At 51.6% G+C, this 19,435-nt stretch overlaps 1 protein-coding gene across 2 annotated transcripts in view; it reads left to right on the top strand.

The window, feature by feature from the left end:
* Positions 1-19,435, top strand: part of MYO5B (myosin VB) — a 342,213-nt gene that overhangs the window by 263,787 nt on the left and 58,991 nt on the right. For both annotated transcript variants that reach the window (XM_061131126.1, XM_061131125.1), the window contains exons 17-22: positions 1,878-1,964; positions 2,438-2,549; positions 7,270-7,481; positions 9,433-9,589; positions 10,684-10,923; positions 16,428-16,661. In XM_061131126.1, the coding sequence (XP_060987109.1) occupies positions 1,878-1,964; positions 2,438-2,549; positions 7,270-7,481; positions 9,433-9,589; positions 10,684-10,923; positions 16,428-16,661 (1,042 nt within the window). The remainder of the gene's footprint in view (positions 1-1,877; positions 1,965-2,437; positions 2,550-7,269; positions 7,482-9,432; positions 9,590-10,683; positions 10,924-16,427; positions 16,662-19,435) is intronic.

The raw sequence follows: 19,435 nt of genomic DNA, 5'->3' as shown, positions 1-19,435 counted from the left end.
GTCTCAGCGGCAGGTGGTCCTGGGTGCCTCGGGGTCTCACAGGCACCTGCCCAGCACTGCAGAGCCCCAGGCAGTAGGTGGGAGTCGGCAGCCTTTCAGGCGGCAGGTGACTGCGGAGATGGAGCCAGGTCCCCATGTCATTGGAGGGGGCTCACTCTGCGTCCAGCTATAGCCGAGCTTCAGAACAGCCAGAAGGAAAAAGAACATTTATTCCTCATCCTGAATCATGGTGATTGATTCAGGGTCAGCTTAATTCTTTCTCCATGAAGACTCCCTGGTTACCCCAGCCAACTTCAGCATCTTTCCCTCCAGTTTCTTTCAGCATTTTTACCGCATTTATCACATGATGCCTCGTGGTTTAATCAATCGCTGAGTAGGAAAGATCCCCTGGAGAAGGGAATGGTTACCCACTCCAGTATTCTTGCCTGGAGAATTCCATAGACAGAGGAGCCTGGTGGGCTACAGTCCGTGGAGTCACAAAGAGTCAGACACGACTGAGTGAATAACACTTTCATTTGTAGTGTACTACCTCTATGCACTTCTCCCCTCTTCAAGTGCGGATACTTGAGAAAATCCAGACCATGTCTGACCTTTTGCTCTAGTGTCCTACTCAGTATAGGTGTTAGAATAAAAATGGGATTTTCAGTACTAAACTTAGCACCTTAGGGTGGGTGAGCTGTTGAAGTCATGGCTTATATCTCTGTAGAGACAAGAAGATAAAGTTCTTCATCTGTATGATTCTTAACTGGGCAGCTCTCATGACAGAAGCTCACAGCACATGGGCCCTTATATGTTGTGCCAGGCACTGTTCTCACTGCTTTCGTGGGCTGTTACACTTAATCTTCCTACTAACTTTCTAAAAGGGATACTTCCGTTCTCCCTGCTTTAGAGAGGAGGATACTGCTATGTAAGGAAGTTTGTTACTTGCCCCAAATCACACGTGCAGCTTTAAATGACCACATCATGATTCAGACCCAGGTCTGCATGGCCTGAAACTCCCCTTTTTAACTTGGGAGACAAATCATGCTTGTGGTGCCAAGCGTATATGATCTGGCCACTGAGTTAGGACAGATGCCCCTGTCTGTAGAAATAATAAGGGCAGGCTCCGCAGTTGTTGTTCAGTCGCTCAGTCACGTCCATCTCTTTGCAACCCCATGGATTGCAGCACGCCAGACTTCCCTTGTCTTTCACTATTTCCCAGAGTTGCTCAAACTTACATCCATCGAGTTGATGATGCCATCCAACCATCTCATCCTCTGTCGCCCCCTTCTCCTGCCTTCAGTCTTTCCCATCATCAGTGTCTTTTCCAGTGAGTTGGCTCTTCACATCAGGTGGCCAAGTGTTGGAGCTTCAGCATCAGTCCTTCCAATGAATATTCAGAGATGATATCCTTTAGGATTGACTGGTTTGATCTCCTTGCAGTCCAAGGAACTATCAGGAGTCTTCTCCAACACCACAGTTTGAAAGCATCAATTCTTTCACACTCAGCTTTCTTTATGGTCCAACTCTCACATCCATACATGACTACTGGAAAAACCATAGCTTTGACTATACGGACCTTTGTTAACAAAGTGATGTCTCTGCTTTTTAATACACTGTCTAGGCTCTGCAGAGGAGGCAGGAATGAGCTTGGGAGGGTGGACAGAGTGCAGGGAGGCAGATAAGAGGAGCAGTCCAGGTGAGGGTGAGAATGTGCCCTGAACTGAGATGGCTCAGGTGCTGCCAGTCACTGTCTTCTAGCTTGCGCTTGGCCCCTGGCCTTGAGCTCCCAGGTTCACAATGCCTATACCTCGGAGCCGGAAGGGGTGGTCTCTGTCTCTCCCCTGTTCTGTTTCTTTGCCGTTGTGGCCACTCATTGCTCCTCTTGTGTTTTGCAGTTTTAACCCAAAGAGAGCGGTGCAGCAGCTCCGAGCCTGCGGCGTGTTGGAGACCATCCGGATCAGCGCGGCCGGCTACCCATCCAGGTACCGCACCCCCTGGGGCCCGCCTCCCCAGGGGACCCCCTTATGTGCTGTCAACCAGAGACACAGCCTCCAAAAATGGTCTCCAACACTGAGGGCTCAAGCAGGGCGCCGACAGACAAAAGAATCTCAGTTTGTCCTAAGAAGTATGGGTGTCAACAGTAACATCCTCCTGGACAGCTTTTCAGATTTCAGCTTGGCGTTGGTCTGGGTGGTGAGCTGGTCAGCCCTCCCAGCAGCAGAGCCTCCAAAATCCTTTTTCCTATCAGTCCTCTAGGCATGATTCTTTAACTCAGCTACATGCTGAAGTTCTCAGCATTGAGGAAGAACAAAATGCCCTGGAACGTGTTTTGCTGCTCTGAGAAGGGCTTTGTGCTAGACGTGTTGACCTTCGGGGGCCCCGTCTGAGATGAGCCAGGGCCCTTGTATGGCCAAGAGGCAGGACAAGTCCCCTGATGCATCAGTTTTTTCTCCAGGTGGTCCTACCATGACTTCTTCAACCGGTATCGGGTGCTGGTCAAGAAGAGAGACCTCGCCAGCACAGACAAAAAGGCCATGTGCAGGTCTCTGCTGGAGAGCCTCATCAAGGTGAGCTGGGCACAGCCCTGACCCCAGCCCCAGGGAAGGCTCAGCTGCAGTGCCCTGGGATTTGGGCAGGGATGTTAACTGCCTTAGTGGTCCTCACCCCTCTTACCAAGACTGCCATCTGAGATGTTCATCAATTTTCCTGAATCAATAACTATAAAGGAAAAGCCCCTTTTCACCTGCCTGGAGACATTCCCAGCCTTTCCCACATCACAGGTCCCGTAGAAAATGAAATGGTTTATACAGCGCCCTAGGGGTCATGATAAGGCAGCAAGCTGCTGGCCCGGATCCTAGTCTTCCCCAAAGCCTGGGGCTCCACCGCTCAGCCTACCTGCTGGCACTGGTGAACCTGCCAGGGCTCTGATCTGGAGCCCAAGCCCGGATGGCCTGGAAGCCAGCTGAGGGGGGAAATAACCCGCGCCTCCTGTGTCTTCCCCATCACAGAGCCGGCCTTAGACCCAAGCCCAGATGCTTGTTTTAAATAAGACAGTGGATTTCATTTTTTCTGAAACAACCTGAACTCGGCAGCTGACGCTTGGGGCTGGAGAATGACAGCCGAGCTCTTGGGGGTCTTCAATGAGGGGCAGATCCTTGCGTGTTTTTTGGTTCTAGAGCATTCAGGGATTACAGCAGAGTATGGTACTTAATGGTCTCAATAAAGGGTTAGATTACATCGAGAATCTTCTTTTCAGAAGGGAAGAAAATTGCATCAAGTTTTAAAAAATTTTAAGTATCATTTTGTTAGGAAAATCTGTTCATTTGGAGTATAGTTCATTGCCCTATGACCAAGTTTAAAGTCATAAGTTATTTTGTAAAAGTGACACCATCACCCTCTGAGCACAACGTTGTCTTAGCAGCTCAAGACTGTAGCTATAGACAGTACAGAATGCTGGGCTAAATATTCCGTAGAGAATAAAATGGTGGGCAGTCTTCTTAACTGAAGGTTGCCGTTAGTCCACTGGACTCTGGCTAATTGAGGTTTGTGCTGTGGAGCATCTGCCAGTGTCTACATTTCAACGTCTCTTTCTACATGGGTGAGAAAAAGGTATTCCGAGTCAGCTGAACCCTGGGTGACAGGGAGCATCAGGAGTCTTCCCCCTCTGTTGGCACTGGGAGCTGGCCTGTTCATGTGGTCAAGGCTCATAGCAGCCCGCTCAGCCCTGGGTCTAGCTCCTGCTTTCCTCGGGGCCATAGTTCCATTCTTCCTCTCCCTTCCCTGATCTCTCCATGCTTCCAGTGGAACCATTGCTCCCCATGCAGAAGGCGATCTGGAGGGGCCCCAGGTCAGACCGGCTGACTCCGCGTCCCCCACCCCACTCCCCTCCAGCTGGCAGGACCGAGGGCCGCTGTCCAGACCTGCTCCTTGATGTGCTCGGGCCTCTGGTTCGACATCACCCAGCTTACATGCTGACCCCGCCCTCCTGCCTTCCTCGGTCCGGCAGTCTCTGAGCCCCTAGTGTGCTGTCCTGTGCTCCAGATGTCTTTTCGTCTCCTGCAGAGGACGGCCTTTGCATTGACACTCCCCCGAAGTTATGAGCCCTGAGCCTGACACACAGATGTCACTCACCAGGCCTTTGTGGAATGAGTGAACGAGCCAGTGAATCCTCTATGCCATGTGAATAAGTGCTGTTTCCTCCGCCTAAAGTGCTTTCCGCACCTTTTCCGTGTCTGGCCAGGTTCTTTCCTTCTGAACTGAGCTCTAAAATGCTTTCTGGTCTATGAAGCCTGTTCCTGGCACCCCCAGATGGAGTCAGCCACTGGCCAACACTGCTCCACTTCTGTCTTCCATTACTGCGTTTCTCCCCTCGTATTGTAGTTAAGGACTTGTTTGTCATTTCACCAGACTGTGGACAGCTGAATGGCAAGGGTCTCACTGTCACTGTGTTCCCAGCACAGTCACTGGACCTCACAGGAGCTCGAGTTTGTGCAGGTGGCTGCCTGGGTGACAGCTGAGCTTGTCCCGATGAAACCTGCCACCTGCTTACAGTCACTGAGCCTGAGTAGAAGTCAGACATTTCTCTGTTTCAGCATTCCATCTCGTCTTCACACTGAGAAAGATGCAAACATGACCCCCATTGCACAGATGAGGAGACTGAGGCATAAACAGCTGACATAAACTGCCCAAAGTGACTCAGGAACCCCCACAACCTAAATCACATCACCACTGAATCAGTCTGATTGATTAATCAATGTCACGGTATATAATTTCTGTTCCTAGACAGGAGTGGGTTTCCCTGGTGGCTCAGACGGTAAAGAGTTGGCCTGCAATGCAGCAGACCTGGGTCTGATCCCTGGGTCGGGAAGATAACCTGGAGAAGGGAATGGCTACCCACTCCAGTTTTCTTGCCTGGAGAATCCCAGGGGCAGAGGAAGGAGCCTGACGGACTACAGTCCATGGGGTCACAGAGTCAGACAGGGCTGAGTGTCTAACACTCTCACTTTTCAGACATGTAATAGGGCTCAGTGCTTCAGGACTTCCTTGGGAAACCTTTTTGTCTTTTCCTTTTTGGGGGATGAGGGGGCACACCTTCTGGTCACCAGTGCTGCTCGTACTCCTGCCAAGTGACCTGAGACTTCAAGCGGCTGAGACTTGGCAGAGCCACCCGTTGTATTAGAAGGGCGCATTCCAGCTCCCTGCACTTTCCAGGAAAGTGCTAAGTAACACTAGAGCAGAGTGATTAGGAGAGAAGCCGTGATGAAGGGGTGTGTAGGCCTGGTAGCAGGCTATTCATCTGGGAGGGGCGTGGGGGCTATATCATGAGGTTGCTGGGGAGTGGTGGTCTCCTCCTGCGAGGAGTATAGGAATCCCTCCATCTTTAGCTTGAATGTATTTTTTCTTTAACTCCACAGATGGGTATTGAATTTATGGATTCTTCCTATGTACTACCCTAGAGTGGTCAGAGTGAGAGTTACAAAGGAGACGACTAGGGGGGCCCTGCCCTCTAGGACTGACGGTTGTCTAGTGTAGTTACAGACATAGCTGGCCATCAGGAAAACCTGAACCTGTATCCCGACAGTGAAGGAGTGGATTAGCAAGCTTCTGCTGGGAACCCAGGGAGCGTGAGGAGTGTGAAAAAGGAGATGGTCCTACAAACGGGCATGATGTAACAAAGAGACCTCTGGCCGAGGAGTCCTGGGTCCTTCTATTCCTTGATGTTTTCAGTGAGACCTTTGGCAAGTCACCTCAACATTCTCGGCATCTGTACAATAAGAAAGTGGCTTGAGATGGGTTTCTAAGATTCCTTTCTACCCCGTCAGTCTCTGATTACTGGAGAGGGGTTCTCAAGAGATGACCTCTGATCAGTATGTGAAGAGTCTGGTCAGTTCTAGGGGTCAGAGCAAGCAGACGCCTGGGCGAGGGGGAGTGCCACCTTCAGGCCATTGGAGACAGGCACACCACTGGGGCCTTCAGAGAAATCCTCATCCATACAAACGGTGGCTCTGCAGACCAGCCTGCCGTTTCCCTGGTGGTTTCTTTCAGAATAGGAACTGGAGCCAGTGTACTATGGCCCCAGGGATAAAACAGTCACCCCTGATCCAGGCCCTGGCTCTGCTGAAGACCTAGTAGCCAGGCTTGTCCCCCAGCTGTGAGGGTCGAGTTGCCAACCCCTCCTCACTGAGGCGTCTCCCCAGCCGGGTGGTGATGAAGGCCAGGCCTCGGGCGTCTCAAAGCCCCCCGGCCCAGTCCAGCCTTGGTTCCTCCCGGTGTGAGCTGAGGCCTGGAGCAGAGGCAGGAATGAGAACCAGGCCCGTAGCTCGCTCTTCCCTGCCTCGCCAGCAGCAGCCACAGAAGGGAGCGTCAGCAGCGGCCCAGCTGGCCGCTGTGTCCCTAGCTCAGCCCCGGCGCAGGCCGCCTGGCTTTCCTGTGCGGGGAACCCGGTTCCTGTTAGCTGTATGGGGCTTGGCCATGATGAGTGTCGGCTCAGTGTGGTTTCAGAGCCACTGGTCAACAGGAAATATATCCTCATGTGTGTGTTTTCCTTACACCTTGGCTCACTATCTCCTTCTTATAATGGTCTTCATGCTCAGTGAGCAAAATTAGATGATGTGTATTTAACAAAGAGCTCTCAGTTATCGTGGGCCACCTACGGAGTGCTGTAGCACAGGCCTGTCCACACACACACACACACACACACACACACACACACACTCTGCTGGGTCATCTCCCCTCATCTACCTGGGCCAGCACAGGAAGGGCCCCCAATTTTAACCTAAGTACATGTCGTTAAAGACAGTCAGCATCTGTCTGAAGAAACCTCACAGCATAGTCTACACCAAATAGAATGTCCTGGGGGGTGATTTGCATGTGTGATTTCCGGTGCCTGCCTGCTTTCCCTCCGTTCAGGTCTTCACCTGAACAGCCCCTCCGCTGAGATGCTTTCCTCCTTTAGCCTATTTCAGCATCTGCACCCCGTCCTCCAGCCCTGGGTTTGTTGTCTTCATAACCCCAGCACTGCCTGAAATGTGCCAAGCTGGCCCAGATGCCCTCTCGGTGACATCGGGTGCTGGTGGGCAGGCCTGCTTCTCACCGCGGCTCACGGTGTCTGAGCAGCAGTAGGGATGGGTCGGCATCGGTTACACACCAACTCTACGGCGGTTGTGTAAGGAGCAGGGTCACGTGAGACCCGGCAGGGGAGTAGTGCAAGGGAGGAACTGGGGTGGTGGGGCGCGTTCCTTTGCCGCTCACGGATGATGAACCAGCTCCCCTCCCTGCCTCGTCAAGGATCCTGACAAGTTCCAATTTGGCCGCACCAAGATATTCTTCCGGGCGGGCCAGGTGGCCTACCTGGAGAAGCTTCGGGCTGACAAGTTCCGGGCGGCCACCATCATGATCCAGAAAACCGTGCGGGGCTGGCTGCAGAAGGTGAAGTACCGCAGGTTGAAGGGAGCGAGCTTAACTCTGCAGAGGTACTGCCGAGGATACCTGGCCCGCAGGTGAGCTGGGGCACACCTGAGGCAGTGGATTGGTGGGGTGGGGTGGGGGGCAGGGGCGGGGCCTGGCTCTGGGTTGGCCGGCGTCAGTCAGCCCCTGTGGGTAGAACACGGTTCCTCCTGGGCCCTGTCTATAGCCAGCTTTCCTTCAGCAGCCAGGCCCCTCTCTCCTCCCCTTGTAACCTGAGCCAGTAGGTCTAGTTCCCAGGTCTCCTGGCTCCCCGAGTCTGTCCCCATCCACCAGTGCTAGCCTAGGACTGGCTGGTTTTCTGGCCAAACCTCCGTTTGCCCTTTGCTTAAACGCTTAAGTAAAACAATCCTCTTTCCAAAAGAGAGAGGAATTCAGCCTTTCTCTCACAGTTAACATACACTCAGCTTCATGACTTACGCCACCAATTTCAGAATCCCTTAGGAGTTTGGTTAGTAGGGCTGAATGAAAAGGCCTGGAGAGTTCCCTGCTATGAGCTGTTGCACTCAGCCAGCGTGCGGAGGGAGAGGGAGAGACCTGTCTGACCACAAGCAGCTCCCTTGCGGCAAAGCCTGATGCCAGTGGGCTGTCCTGCCCCAGCCCAGCACCACATGAAAGAGGCTACTTTGCTGAAAACATCCCCTCCTAGTGATGTCGTTGGGTTGCTGAAGCACTGAATCAGTATGAGTGTCACCAGGGAGATGGGCGTGGAGGACACCCCCATCCCTCGCCGTGAGACCCACCCCCCAGCCTTTACATGGGTCATCCAATTTTGGAACCAGCCCTGGTTCAACATCAGTGACCTCTGCAGATCCCAGTTTTCTTGAGCAAGTGACAATAATCTCCAGTAAACACCTTGCATTTGGAAGCTGAAGTTTCACAAGTGACTGCTCAGGCCTCTCTGCTTGAATATAGAAACAAGCCCAGAGCAGGCACCCACTGTACCGTAAAGTAAGAAGATTGCTCCGGCTCCCCCTCATGTCCTGGTTATAAGCTGTTTATCCAAGCAGAACCGGAGGTGATGAATGCTGTTAATTACCTGTGAACAGCTGAGAGGTGGTCTCTAGAACAAAAGCTACAGAGATGAGAAGGTTGTCCGTAGCATCCACACTAAGGTGTCATCCACAGTTAGGGCATCACTGAGCACCCTGGCGCACAGGACTCTGTCCTGGGTAGTGGGTTGGCCCACGTTCTTCCTGCTGGGAGTTTGTATTCTAGAGAGAGTGTGCAGGGAGAGCTGCACCAGGAATCAGACTCATTTAAGCAGGTAGAGCAAGGCTGAGTGAGTTACCTCCCACCCTGGAGTTGCACTAGATGATGTCCAAGGTCCTTTCTAGTTTGTAATATTCTTAGTCTCTCGTTGAGCACTTGCTATGAGTCTGACACCAAACAGAGCCCTTGCAGGGGGTAAAAAGTGTTGGACTGACTTCATGTCTGCCTTGAGGGGTGAGATGGGGAATGTGGAAATGAAACAGGGAAGTAGATGCCCATGTGCAGTGCATCCCTGGCAGAAAGGCTGGGAGATGAGAATGTAGAGAGAGGTCGCCACAGGCCTGAGAAGCTGGTGTTCATTCAGCAGATACTTCGCATGTGCTGCTGTGCCAGGCCCTATACTAGATCTAGGGGTACAAGGATGCTAAGACCCGGGCCCTGATCCCTCCGAGCCCGGTGAGGTCCAGGGACAGACCCGAGTGTGAGTACATGACATGACATCCTTGAGGGCTGCCCAGGTTATGGGATAGGCTTGTGGGTCGGGGAGTGGACGGATGACGATCAGTTGATCAGACTTAGACTGAGTTGTAAATACATGGCAAGACTTTCTGGACGAGGTGGAGGAAGCCAGTTCTGTTCTGAGCCGTGTCTCAAGGCCTCGCTAAGGTCAGTAAGGCTGATGAGAGTTGGCCTAGCCAGCAGGTGACCAGGCAGGGCTGATTTTGGGGAAGGGGCTTGTGTTCACGAAGGGCCCACCACTCTCTCCCTCCCCAGACTGGCCGAGCGTCTGCGGAGGAGCCGGGCGGCCGTGGTGCTCCAGAAGCAGTACCGCATGCGGAGGGCCCGCCGGGCCTACCAGAGGGTACGCAGGGCCGCCGGCATCATCCAGGCCTTCGCTCGGGGCATGTTCGTGCGAAGAATCTACCACCAGGTGCGTAGCCGCCCCCAGGGACTCGGGCTGCAGACTCGGAACTGAGCAGTAGCAGATGGCTTGGCACCGACCTCAGCACTTGTTGGGCACTTCTCGCTTTTTTTCTAAGGAATTTCACAACTCTGCTCCCACCGAACCCTGACCAAAGTCTCATGAGGCACAGTGACTCAGGGTTCACCAGAGAGACAGAAGTCATAGGAGATGCATGTGTCTGTGTGCACATTGGCATGTGTGGATAAGGTTTGTTATGAGGAACTGACACGTGTAGGTATGAAGGCTGAGCAGTTCTCGATGTACCGTGTACACACTGGAGACCCAGGAAGCCCAGGGGAGTAACTCTGCCCGAGTCTGAAGGCCTGAGGACCAGGCAGTCATGGTACAGTCCAGTCCAAGGGCAAGATGGCTCAAATGGTAAGGAAGCTGCCTGCAGTGCAGGAGACCTGGGTTCAATCCCTGGGTCAGGAAGATCCCCTGGAGAAGGGAATGGCAACCCACTCTAGTATTCTTGCCTGGAGAATCCTGCGGAGAGAGGAGCCTGGCATGCTGCAGTCCATGGGGGTTACAAAGAGTCATACACAACTGAGCGACTAACACTTTGATTCATTCCGCAAACATTCATTTTTCAGGGTGTTACAGTAAGGACATTGATGATGTCCTTTCTGAGTGGTTTTTTAACTGGATAGGAAAAAAGAAAACTGAATTACAAGCCAAGTTAACTGTGACCCATTAACCCACTGGACAATCCCACTCGACCATCTCACTTCATCTCCAGCTCACTGTCACCGGGAGGGGAGCCACATCTGTTGAATGGGGGGCTATCAGCTGGATAATCTTTAAGCCCCTCTGACTTTGAGGTTTTTCTTTTAGACTGTGGTTTCCTAACGAGTAAAAAAAAAAACGAAAAATTAGAAATGAGAGTTTGACAGCTGCCACCAAAGTTGCAACTTGTTCATAAGACAGACGCCACCAAAGCCTCAAGTCCTAGGGCAGCTGCAGCTTGCCGACCTTGGATCTCGCCTCTACGGAGCTGTACGCGAGCCCCTTGCTCCCACTGTGCAGCGCAGACCCACCAGCTGTGTGCTTGTGCCCTGCAGGTCCTCAGGGAGCACAAGGCCACCGTCATCCAGAAGCACGTGCGGGGCTGGATGGCTCGCAGGCGCTTCCAGCGGCTGCGGGGCGCGGCCATTGTCATCCAGTGCGGCTTCCGGAGGCTCAAGGCCAAGCAGGAGCTGAAGGCCCTCAAGATCGAAGCCCGCTCGGCGGAGCACCTGAAACGCCTCAACGTGGGCATGGAGAACAAGATAGTCCAGCTGCAGCGGAAGATCGACGACCAGGTCAGTGTCTCCACTCCCATGCGGGGGTTGGGGCTGGGGCGAGACTCCATGGGCATGTTTGAGAGACGCACGGCTTCCCGAGGGGAGCTTTCAATTGATCCCTATGCAGCTTCATGAGGCCATTCTACGGGTAAGCGAACTGTGGATCCGGAGCATCAAATACTTGGCCAAGATCACAGAATTAGGAAGTGCTAGAACCAGCACTCCAGCCCAGGTCTGCCTGATTCCCACAGCCATAAAGAGGGTGGTGGTGGTTTCTCAACCCCAAATGTCACTAAAGAGTCAGTCCTTTCCTGTGTTGTGGCTAAGATGGGTTTCCAGAGTTGAAAGCAGGCTCACTGGTACCTTAGGCTTGCAGGGTATTAGTGACCTCAGGACCAGGCTCCTGCAATGCCTAGAGGGTTTCTGGTGCCTCCTGAGAAAGAAAAGGTGAGGATGGAGGGAAGGAAGGGGGTGAACGTGCCTGGTGCAAGGGGTGGAGAAAGAGAGAGTTGGCATTGCCTTGGTGGTCACTGGTTTTATTGTACCTAATCTACGCTAGGCACTTTTTAAAGCTTCTCATGATCCCAGTAGGGCAAGAAAATAAATGAGCTATTTTACACTTAAACCAGCTGCCCTGAACAGGAGCCCCCAAAGTAGTCAAATGTTACTGCCTCTCTGTTCTTGCAAAAAAGACCAGCCTTCCGGAGAAGAAGCTGTCACCCTGGGTGTTTGTCTCTGTGTGAGTCCCACGGGTGTCTCGTTTGGCTCGGCTCCCTGGGGGAGAAGTGAGACAGAAAGCTCGAACAGGGTTGGCCCGCAGTGATAGGTCAGGTCTGGGAGGAAGACGCATCTGCTCAGTGCATCGGGAGTAGACAGGAAAATGGCTCTTTGGGCTCAGCCCTGTGGAAAACACAAGCCCAAGGCGGACCTGTATTATTGCTATCATTGCCATTGTTATTGTTACTTTATGGCTATTGACGACTGACCGGGAAAGATATTTGCATAGTCAAATTGGCCCCATTAACTTTCTGAGCAAAAAGTATGGTCTGAGGAAGGAGCAGGCTTTGCGAGCGCCATTGTGCTGTGCCCGGAGCCTGTGTACTGGCCGCCTCTTCCAGCCATCGGTCCCTGTGTTGTCATTGCTGATTTCTGAAGTTGACTCGAGAGGTTAAAAGTAAATCTAGTATTTTATAGATTTGGTGTTCCACGTGCTGGAACACCAAAGAGAAGCAGATTTAAAAGACCTATTTTTTAAAAGAGCTTTTTGCCTTAAACTTCCTACGTGGCAAACATCTGTGAGCAGTGGCCAGTGTTACCCTCTCTGGGCAGGGTGCCCTGTGTGCAGAGGGTGAGGAGAGAAGGCGGGGAGGGGGGAGTTAGGTCTTGTTTTCTTATGTCCCTCCCCATGTTGCTCAACTGTGTGCCAGGCACTATCCTGTGTTAAGTCATTTAATCCTCACCACAGCCCTGTAAGATTTAACATTATTCCCATTTCAATCTGAGGCACAGGGAGGCCAAGTAGTCTGCGAGGTCGCACAGCTAGGAAGGAGCATGGTTAAGATTGAAACTTGGCAGTTTGGTTCCAGAGAATGTTCTGCTACCTCCAACCAAATTTGGGGATGTCTGCCTATTAGGAGATTCTTCAGACATGTGAGAATTCCTCAGTGCAAGGAAGATGCTTAGCTTTGTTTTGAGTTCATTCTTGTAGATAGTGTCATCCTTGGACCAGCTGGTGTTTTGTAGTGGAGTGTGTGACCTGGTGTCAAAGAAGATGCGTGGCTCTCTGTGTTGAGAAGAGTCATAAACAACCTGTGGCATCAGGACATTAGAGTCTCGTTGTATTGCAGCCTCTCAGAAGGCGGGGTTCGCCTTGTGTAAGCGAGTGGGTTTCTGTTTTCTGTGTGATGCCTGGAGACAACTCAGGAGGCTTCTCCCTAACACACACAGATTCTTAGCTAGGAGGAAAAGAGACACGCTTGCCAGGAGCGACATAGGTGAAAACATCCCCAAGTGTTCGGCAGAGTGGCCTGAGGTCATGGACTGAGTCCCAGCTGCATGGAAGCCTGACTTCTGTTTCAGTTATACTTGCCGCCAGAGCTGACAGCTAGGGATTATGGCCAAATCTCTAACTGGGCCCTGAGTTCCTCGGAGGGGATTGGTCTAAGAGCTGTAACTTCTCACTCAAAACTTCACTGATCCCATAAAGTGGTTCTCAATTCCAGGCTGCGCTGTAGAATCACCAGGGGGCGCTTTTTTTTAAAAAGTGTCCCCAGTGTCTGCAATGCCAAGAGGACAGCAAATGAGGAAACTGTAGGCTAAAACCAGGGTGAGGTTAGGGCCCAAAAGTCATGTCGAAGGTTTTGTGCACACAGCTAGAGAGACAAGACGTGAACTTGGCAGCAAGTTCCCAAGCAAGCAGGAAGAAGGAAGTAGGGTAACTTGAGAGCTGTGGAAAGCGTTTAGAAGGGTTGGTGCTGTCCCTGGTGCTGAGACAGTTTTCTGAGGGTGTTTATAACCTGTGATGTAATAAGCTACAGCCTTCACAATATCCTTCAGCAGTAAATGTAGTGATAGTTCCTGGGATTGTTTCTTGCAGAGTCCCTGGTGTAGGCCTGTGGTGTGACATTTTTTCAGCCAAAAATGATATAACCTATGAACTTGACTCTATCAGTTTGTCTTTATTCCAAGCATATGTAGAGTAAGATGACCAGTTGAGCTTACAGTTTGTTTTTGTTTTTTTAAAGAGGGTCAAGTTCCTTAGACCTTTATAAGGCAATATTAAACTATATTTTAGTGGGAAAAATATGACACAAATGTATGGATTCAGTTAGTAGTCTTTTCAGTCAATTTGATTCAGTGTACTTCCTGTGCATTTGGTTAAAGTAGTTAATATTTTATGTTTCAAGCACATCTGAAAAATCGTAGGGGCAAGTCACAGCTTTATGGCCTTCTGTGCCTCAGTTTTCTCAACTGTGAAATAGGTATATTAATCAACCTTGATTAATAGGTATATTAACCAGGAGTTGGTGATGGACAGGGAAGCCTGGCATGTTGCAGTCCATGGGGTTGCAAAGAGTTGGACATGACTGAACGACTGAACTGAACTGAATCAGCCTTACTGTGTAGGGTTCCTGTGAGGAGAGAAAGTGTTAATAGACGTGCATCATGTAGTTCAGTGCCCTTGAGCAGTGGATGCAGTGGGTGTCTGAGGAAGCCGAGGAGAACAGGGGTCCTTGTGGAAATCCCCAGACCCCCCAGTATCAGGACAAGGCCCTCCCTGGTTCAGGACAGAGCTGCCCAGGTCTCGGGTCACACTGACCAAGGCAGCTGCAGGGAGCCTGGCCTGCCTCTGCAGGGAGGGTTTCCGGGCTCTATGAGGGAATGGGTGGCCCTCACCACTCCTGGCACCAGGCTTAGCGGCACAGCTGTGGGCACCTGACGTGGACATCATGGTGTGTGGAGGAGGCAGGACGCTGTGAGGCCCTTCTGGGGTCTCCCGTTCTAAAATCACACCTCCAGAATAGGACATGTACAGCCACGGTGTGTCCTCAGCAATTACTTCTGGGTGCCGATGATGGTGAAATAAGGAGATGTCCAAGGGCTGCTGTTAGGAATCTCCCACCCACACCCCTGTTGGCCTGTCTTTTCATTATTCCATTCTCTAGGGGACCACTCCCCCCCAACCCAGGAGAAGAGGGTGACTCTTATCAAGCACCTACTGGGTGCCGGTCCCCAGGGAGGCCCTCAGTCTCTCTGAACCTTGATGAAACCCTCTGAGGAAGGAGTTACTGTGGTCCCTCTTTCACACTGAGGGAGCTGGGTGCAGGGAGGTGCAGTGACCACACAGCTGATTAGGGCGGAGCTGGAGCCTGAGCTCAGGTCCGTCCAGCTCCGGCCTCTTAGCTCCTCGACTTCCCTGAGCCTCACCTCAGCCTGCGTGTCAGTGAAAGCAAAGAAACTGGCCTCCTGGACATGTCATCTTTGCATGTGGGTCCTGGGGTGTCATCGCTGCCCGCAGCAGGGTGTCACACCACATTGTATGGCTCTCTCTACACCCCACACCTGCTCCATCATGAGCGCCTCCCCCCTGCCCCCCAGTCTGGTTCTCATTCCCACTCTCCCTGGGATCTGACCCAGGCCACAACACCGGGAGGAACTTCACTTCCTGCCCAGAACAGAGCAGTGTCGAGGCGACTAATCCAACACGAATTCCCGCCCTGTACCCCACTCCCCTTGTGCAGAGACCCTTCAGCCTCCGGGGAGATCCAGACCTGGGTGGGCAGTACAGACCGGTTTTGGGTTGTTTAAACAGATGCTGCCTAATTGGATTTCTCATTGGTGAGGACTTCGAGCAAGGCTGACTGCCAGCCTAGACGTGTGGGTGTGTCGGATTCTAACTGGGACATTTCCTCAGACTGTGGGAGCATCTCTTTGTGATAGATCAGTGTGGGGATTGTGCTGCTTGGACACCAAACTCAGGTCTCAGCCTTGAGGTCCCAGGCGTCCGTGGTGTTGTACTGGGTCCAGCATCTGCTGCTGCCCCTCCCTGCTCCTCATGATGCTTCATAGCTGATGTGAATGAGTGAGTCATTGGTTCCTGATGCCAAGAGCTCTGTTTTACCCAGAGCTCCTGCAGAGAATAGCGATGGAGAATGATGATGCCTGTTTGCCGCCTGCTTGATTATCGGGAGAACTCTGATTCTTTCCCCTCTACGTTCCCTCTGAGCACCTTCAGCTGATACGCTCAACTGCAGCACCTTTCTGCCCATGTTTGCGCTTGCACTTGACACTGGCCCTGGGTCCTCAGGGCTTCCTGTGTGTGAGCTCACCTACAGTCTCCCTCCCTGCCCCTCTCTGTACCTCCACTAGGCACCTGGGACTGCTTCTCATTTGCCTGTTGCTTGAGTGGGTATGTAATTGGGTACCTCATCGACAGGGACGGGTTTGGCCAGGGCATCCGTTTCTGGAGTCAGACTCTTATAGGACGAGCGGACAGGTGGTGGGAGGGCTCCCCCGGCCCCGTGGAGGGCCCCCTTGGAAGAGGGGACGCTAAAGAGGTCCTTTGTCTCAGAGCCAGCAATTAGGTTGCAGCTCTTTGTGCCCGTGAGTCCAAGGGCAGGAGGGCTTAGCGTTGACAGAGCAGGGAAGCCTGAAACGTAAAGGCTGCAGATCTAAGAAGCCAAGTACATTGTTCGCGAAACTTAAAAACCAGGTATAAGATCTTTCCAGTGGACACAGAAGGCTGACCACTCTCAGCCAGCTTCCAGCACTGTCCCTGTTCCTAAACACTCCTCAAATGTCAGTCCTGATGCTTTGTCTTCCTGTATTTCTCCTGGGTTCACAATACAGTTTTGTTAGGGAGATGCCAAGAAAGCACTCAAGCATTCAGTGGTTGCGAGATTCAATTCCACCTTGGAAGTTCCTTTTTTAATTGCCTTCTTTTTTTTTTTTTTTTTGCTGCCCCACTAACCTTGCCATCCACCTCTTTTCTCCCCTCTTCCTGTTTGCTGATGCTCTCACAGAACAAAGAGTTAAAGACGCTGTCGGAGCAGCTGTCAGCAATCACCTCCACACACGACATGGAGGTGGAGAAGCTGAAGAAGGAGCTGGCCTGCTACCAGCAGAACCAGGGTGAGGACAGCGGTCCGCAGCTGCAGGAGGAGGTGGAGAGCCTGCGGACCGAGCTGCAGAGGGCCCACTCAGAGCGCAAGGTCCTGGAGGACACCCACACCCGGGAGAAGGATGAGCTGAGGAAGGTCTGTTGGGGCCGGAGGGGCAGCTGGGTGGTGGGTGAGTTAACGCAGCACCCCTCCAAGGCAGTTTTGCTTCTTCCAGCTCTACAGCTGCCATGGACTTTTCTGGGGCTTATGCCCAAGACTGACATCCCTCTGCATTAAGATGTAAAGTGCCCCTGCGTTGGGGGAATGCACATAAGCATGTGTCCACTCACCTGGCGAGTGTTAATTGAGTTTCTCCCTTAGTGGGACATGATGGAATCCCCTGAAAGGTTACACATGTGTGCCTTTGGGCATGTTCCTTATAGCCTAGAATTAACCACTGAATCAGCTCTGTGGCCTGAGTCCTTCTTGGCAAGAGAAATGGTTTAGAGGTAGTGGCCTTTCTTCCTGATATTGCCTGCAGGAACTAGGGGCAACCTCATGGCATCCCCTGGGCTTCCCCAGTGGCTCAGAGGTAAAGAATCCACCTGCCAATGCTGGAGATGTAAGTTTGATCCCTGGATCGGGAAGATCCTCTGGAGAAGGGCATGGCTACCAGCTCCAGTATTCTTGTCTGGGAAATCCCATGGGACAGAGGAGCCCAACGAGTTACTGTCCATGGGGTCACAAAACAGTCAGACACAACTTAGCAAATAAACAACAAAACACCTAAGTATCCCTCCCCATAATCATAGTGCTTTGGGGAATTTGCCTAAAGTTTAAGTATTGATCGGTTCAGCCTGGCTCATCTACTCTGGTTGGCATGCTCTGTAGGTTTACCCTCCATTCCATAAAATGGAATTTTATGGTCCAACTTCTGGGATTGGACCCCCGTCCCCCATCGCGAATGTCAGGATGCAAGGAGCCCCTTCTCCACTCCTTAGATAGCTGTCCACACCAGGGAAGCCCCACATGCCCTGTGGAGCCTTCCACAGCCTCAGTGTCCTATGCCATCTCTATGGCATGGCCCACATGCTTGGTTCCTGTCCATCACTGGAGAGTCGCAATGGGTTGAGAATCTGTGAGGGAAGGACTCAGTGTTTCTAATGTCAAAATAATAATTTTTAGTATTTAAAAATCGGGGCAAGCAGAATGCTTTCACAGGAATGGTCCTGAAATAGACAACTGGAGTTTTTGGATTCTCACCCCTGCATGGCCATTACTAAGTGCACACAGGAAATTTCTCTGACCTTAGTTCACTCATCTGTTTAAAAAGAAAGAAGAAAAGTTGGTTTAGATCATCTTTAGGTCCCTTCTACTTGCAAGTAGTCAGCTCCACGAGATGGTATTTGATGGCTTCTAGAGGGAAGCAGGCCCTTCCTGAGCCCTGCTCCATGGTGCCTCTCTCTTCTCGTGTGCCTTTATCTTCTCTGGCAGGGCCAGAAATGTGCAGGCTGCCTTCAGTCAAAGGACATGAAAGCCTGCAGAGCCAGAACCTGCAGGGCTTGCCAAGCTGGTTTTGTCATTTCGTATCCAGGCAGAACTTCCACACCATCTCCACTTTCCCCAAATCCCAGGGTTTTCCCAAAGTCAGAGGGTGAATCCGCATGGGGATTATTAAGTCACATTAGGTGACATTGAGACGTAGGACTTCCTAGCGCAGGCACAAAAGTGGCCGCCCTGCAGCATGTTGCCCCGATAAACCTACCAGCTCACCCACTGTGAGACCTGGAATTGAAACCATTTGGTGTCACTTCAGGTGGGATCCAAAGAGCTCCAGTACGACACTCCTTTATGTCTAAGTGCAGAGAAGAATTCAGCCAGAGCAGAATGGCAGATAAGAAGTGATTTATTAGAATAAGATGCTTGTGAGGCTTACAAGCGGGAGGGCAAGAAATGCCTCGCCCTGCGAACTTAGTGGGCCACAGCTTTATAATCAAAGGAAAAGTGGCGAGATGGAGAAGACCTTTGTCTTTCTTGAGTGGACGTCACATTTTCATCATCATTTCCTTCCCCGGAGAGAGCAGGGGGTTGACTTGTCCCTCCCTATATGGTCAGGCCAGGACTATCATGTTGTTGTTTAGTCACTCAGTCGTGTCTGACTCTTTGCGACCACATGGACTGCAGCACGCTGGGCCTCCCTGTCCTTCACTATCTTCAGGGTTTGACTAAACTCATGTCCGTTGAGTTGATGATGCAATTCGACCATCTCATCCTCTGTCACCTCCTTCTTCTCCTGCTCTCAGTCCTTCCCAGCATCAGGGTCTTTTCCATTGAGCTGGTTCTTTGCATCAAGTGGCCAAAGTATTGGAGCTTTAGCAGCAGGCCTTCCAAAGAACATTCAGGGTTGATTTTCCTTTAGGATTGACTGGTTTGATTTCCTTGCTGTCCAGTGGACTCTCAAGAGTCTTCTCCAGCACTACAATTTGAAAGCATCACTTCTTCAGCACTCAGTCTTCTTTATGGCCCAACTCTCACATCCACACATCACTACTGGAAAAACCATAGCCTTGACTAGATGGACCTTTGTTGGCAAAGTAATGTCTCTGCTTTTTAATATGCTGTCTAGGTTTGTCATAGCTTTTCTTCAAAGGAGCAGGTGACTTTCAATTTCATGGCTGCAATCACCATCCACAGTGATTTTGGAGCCCAGGAAGATAAAATCTGTCACTGTTTCCATCGTTTCCCCATTTATTTGCCATGAAGTGATGGGACCAGATGCCATGATCTTAGTTTTTTGAATGTTGAGTTTTAAATCAGCTTTTTCACTCCTTTCCTTCACCTTTATCAAGAGATTCTTTAGTTCTTCTTCACTTTCTGCCATGAGGATGGTGTTATCTGCATATCTGAAGTTATTGATATGTTTCCTGACA

The sequence above is a fragment of the Dama dama genome, chromosome 27 (genome assembly GCF_033118175.1).
Source record: "Dama dama isolate Ldn47 chromosome 27, ASM3311817v1, whole genome shotgun sequence".
In the NCBI taxonomy this organism is placed as follows: domain Eukaryota; kingdom Metazoa; phylum Chordata; class Mammalia; order Artiodactyla; family Cervidae; genus Dama; species Dama dama.
The sequence above is the reverse complement of the archived record's forward strand: the minus strand, read 5'-3'. Positions and strand labels throughout refer to the sequence as shown.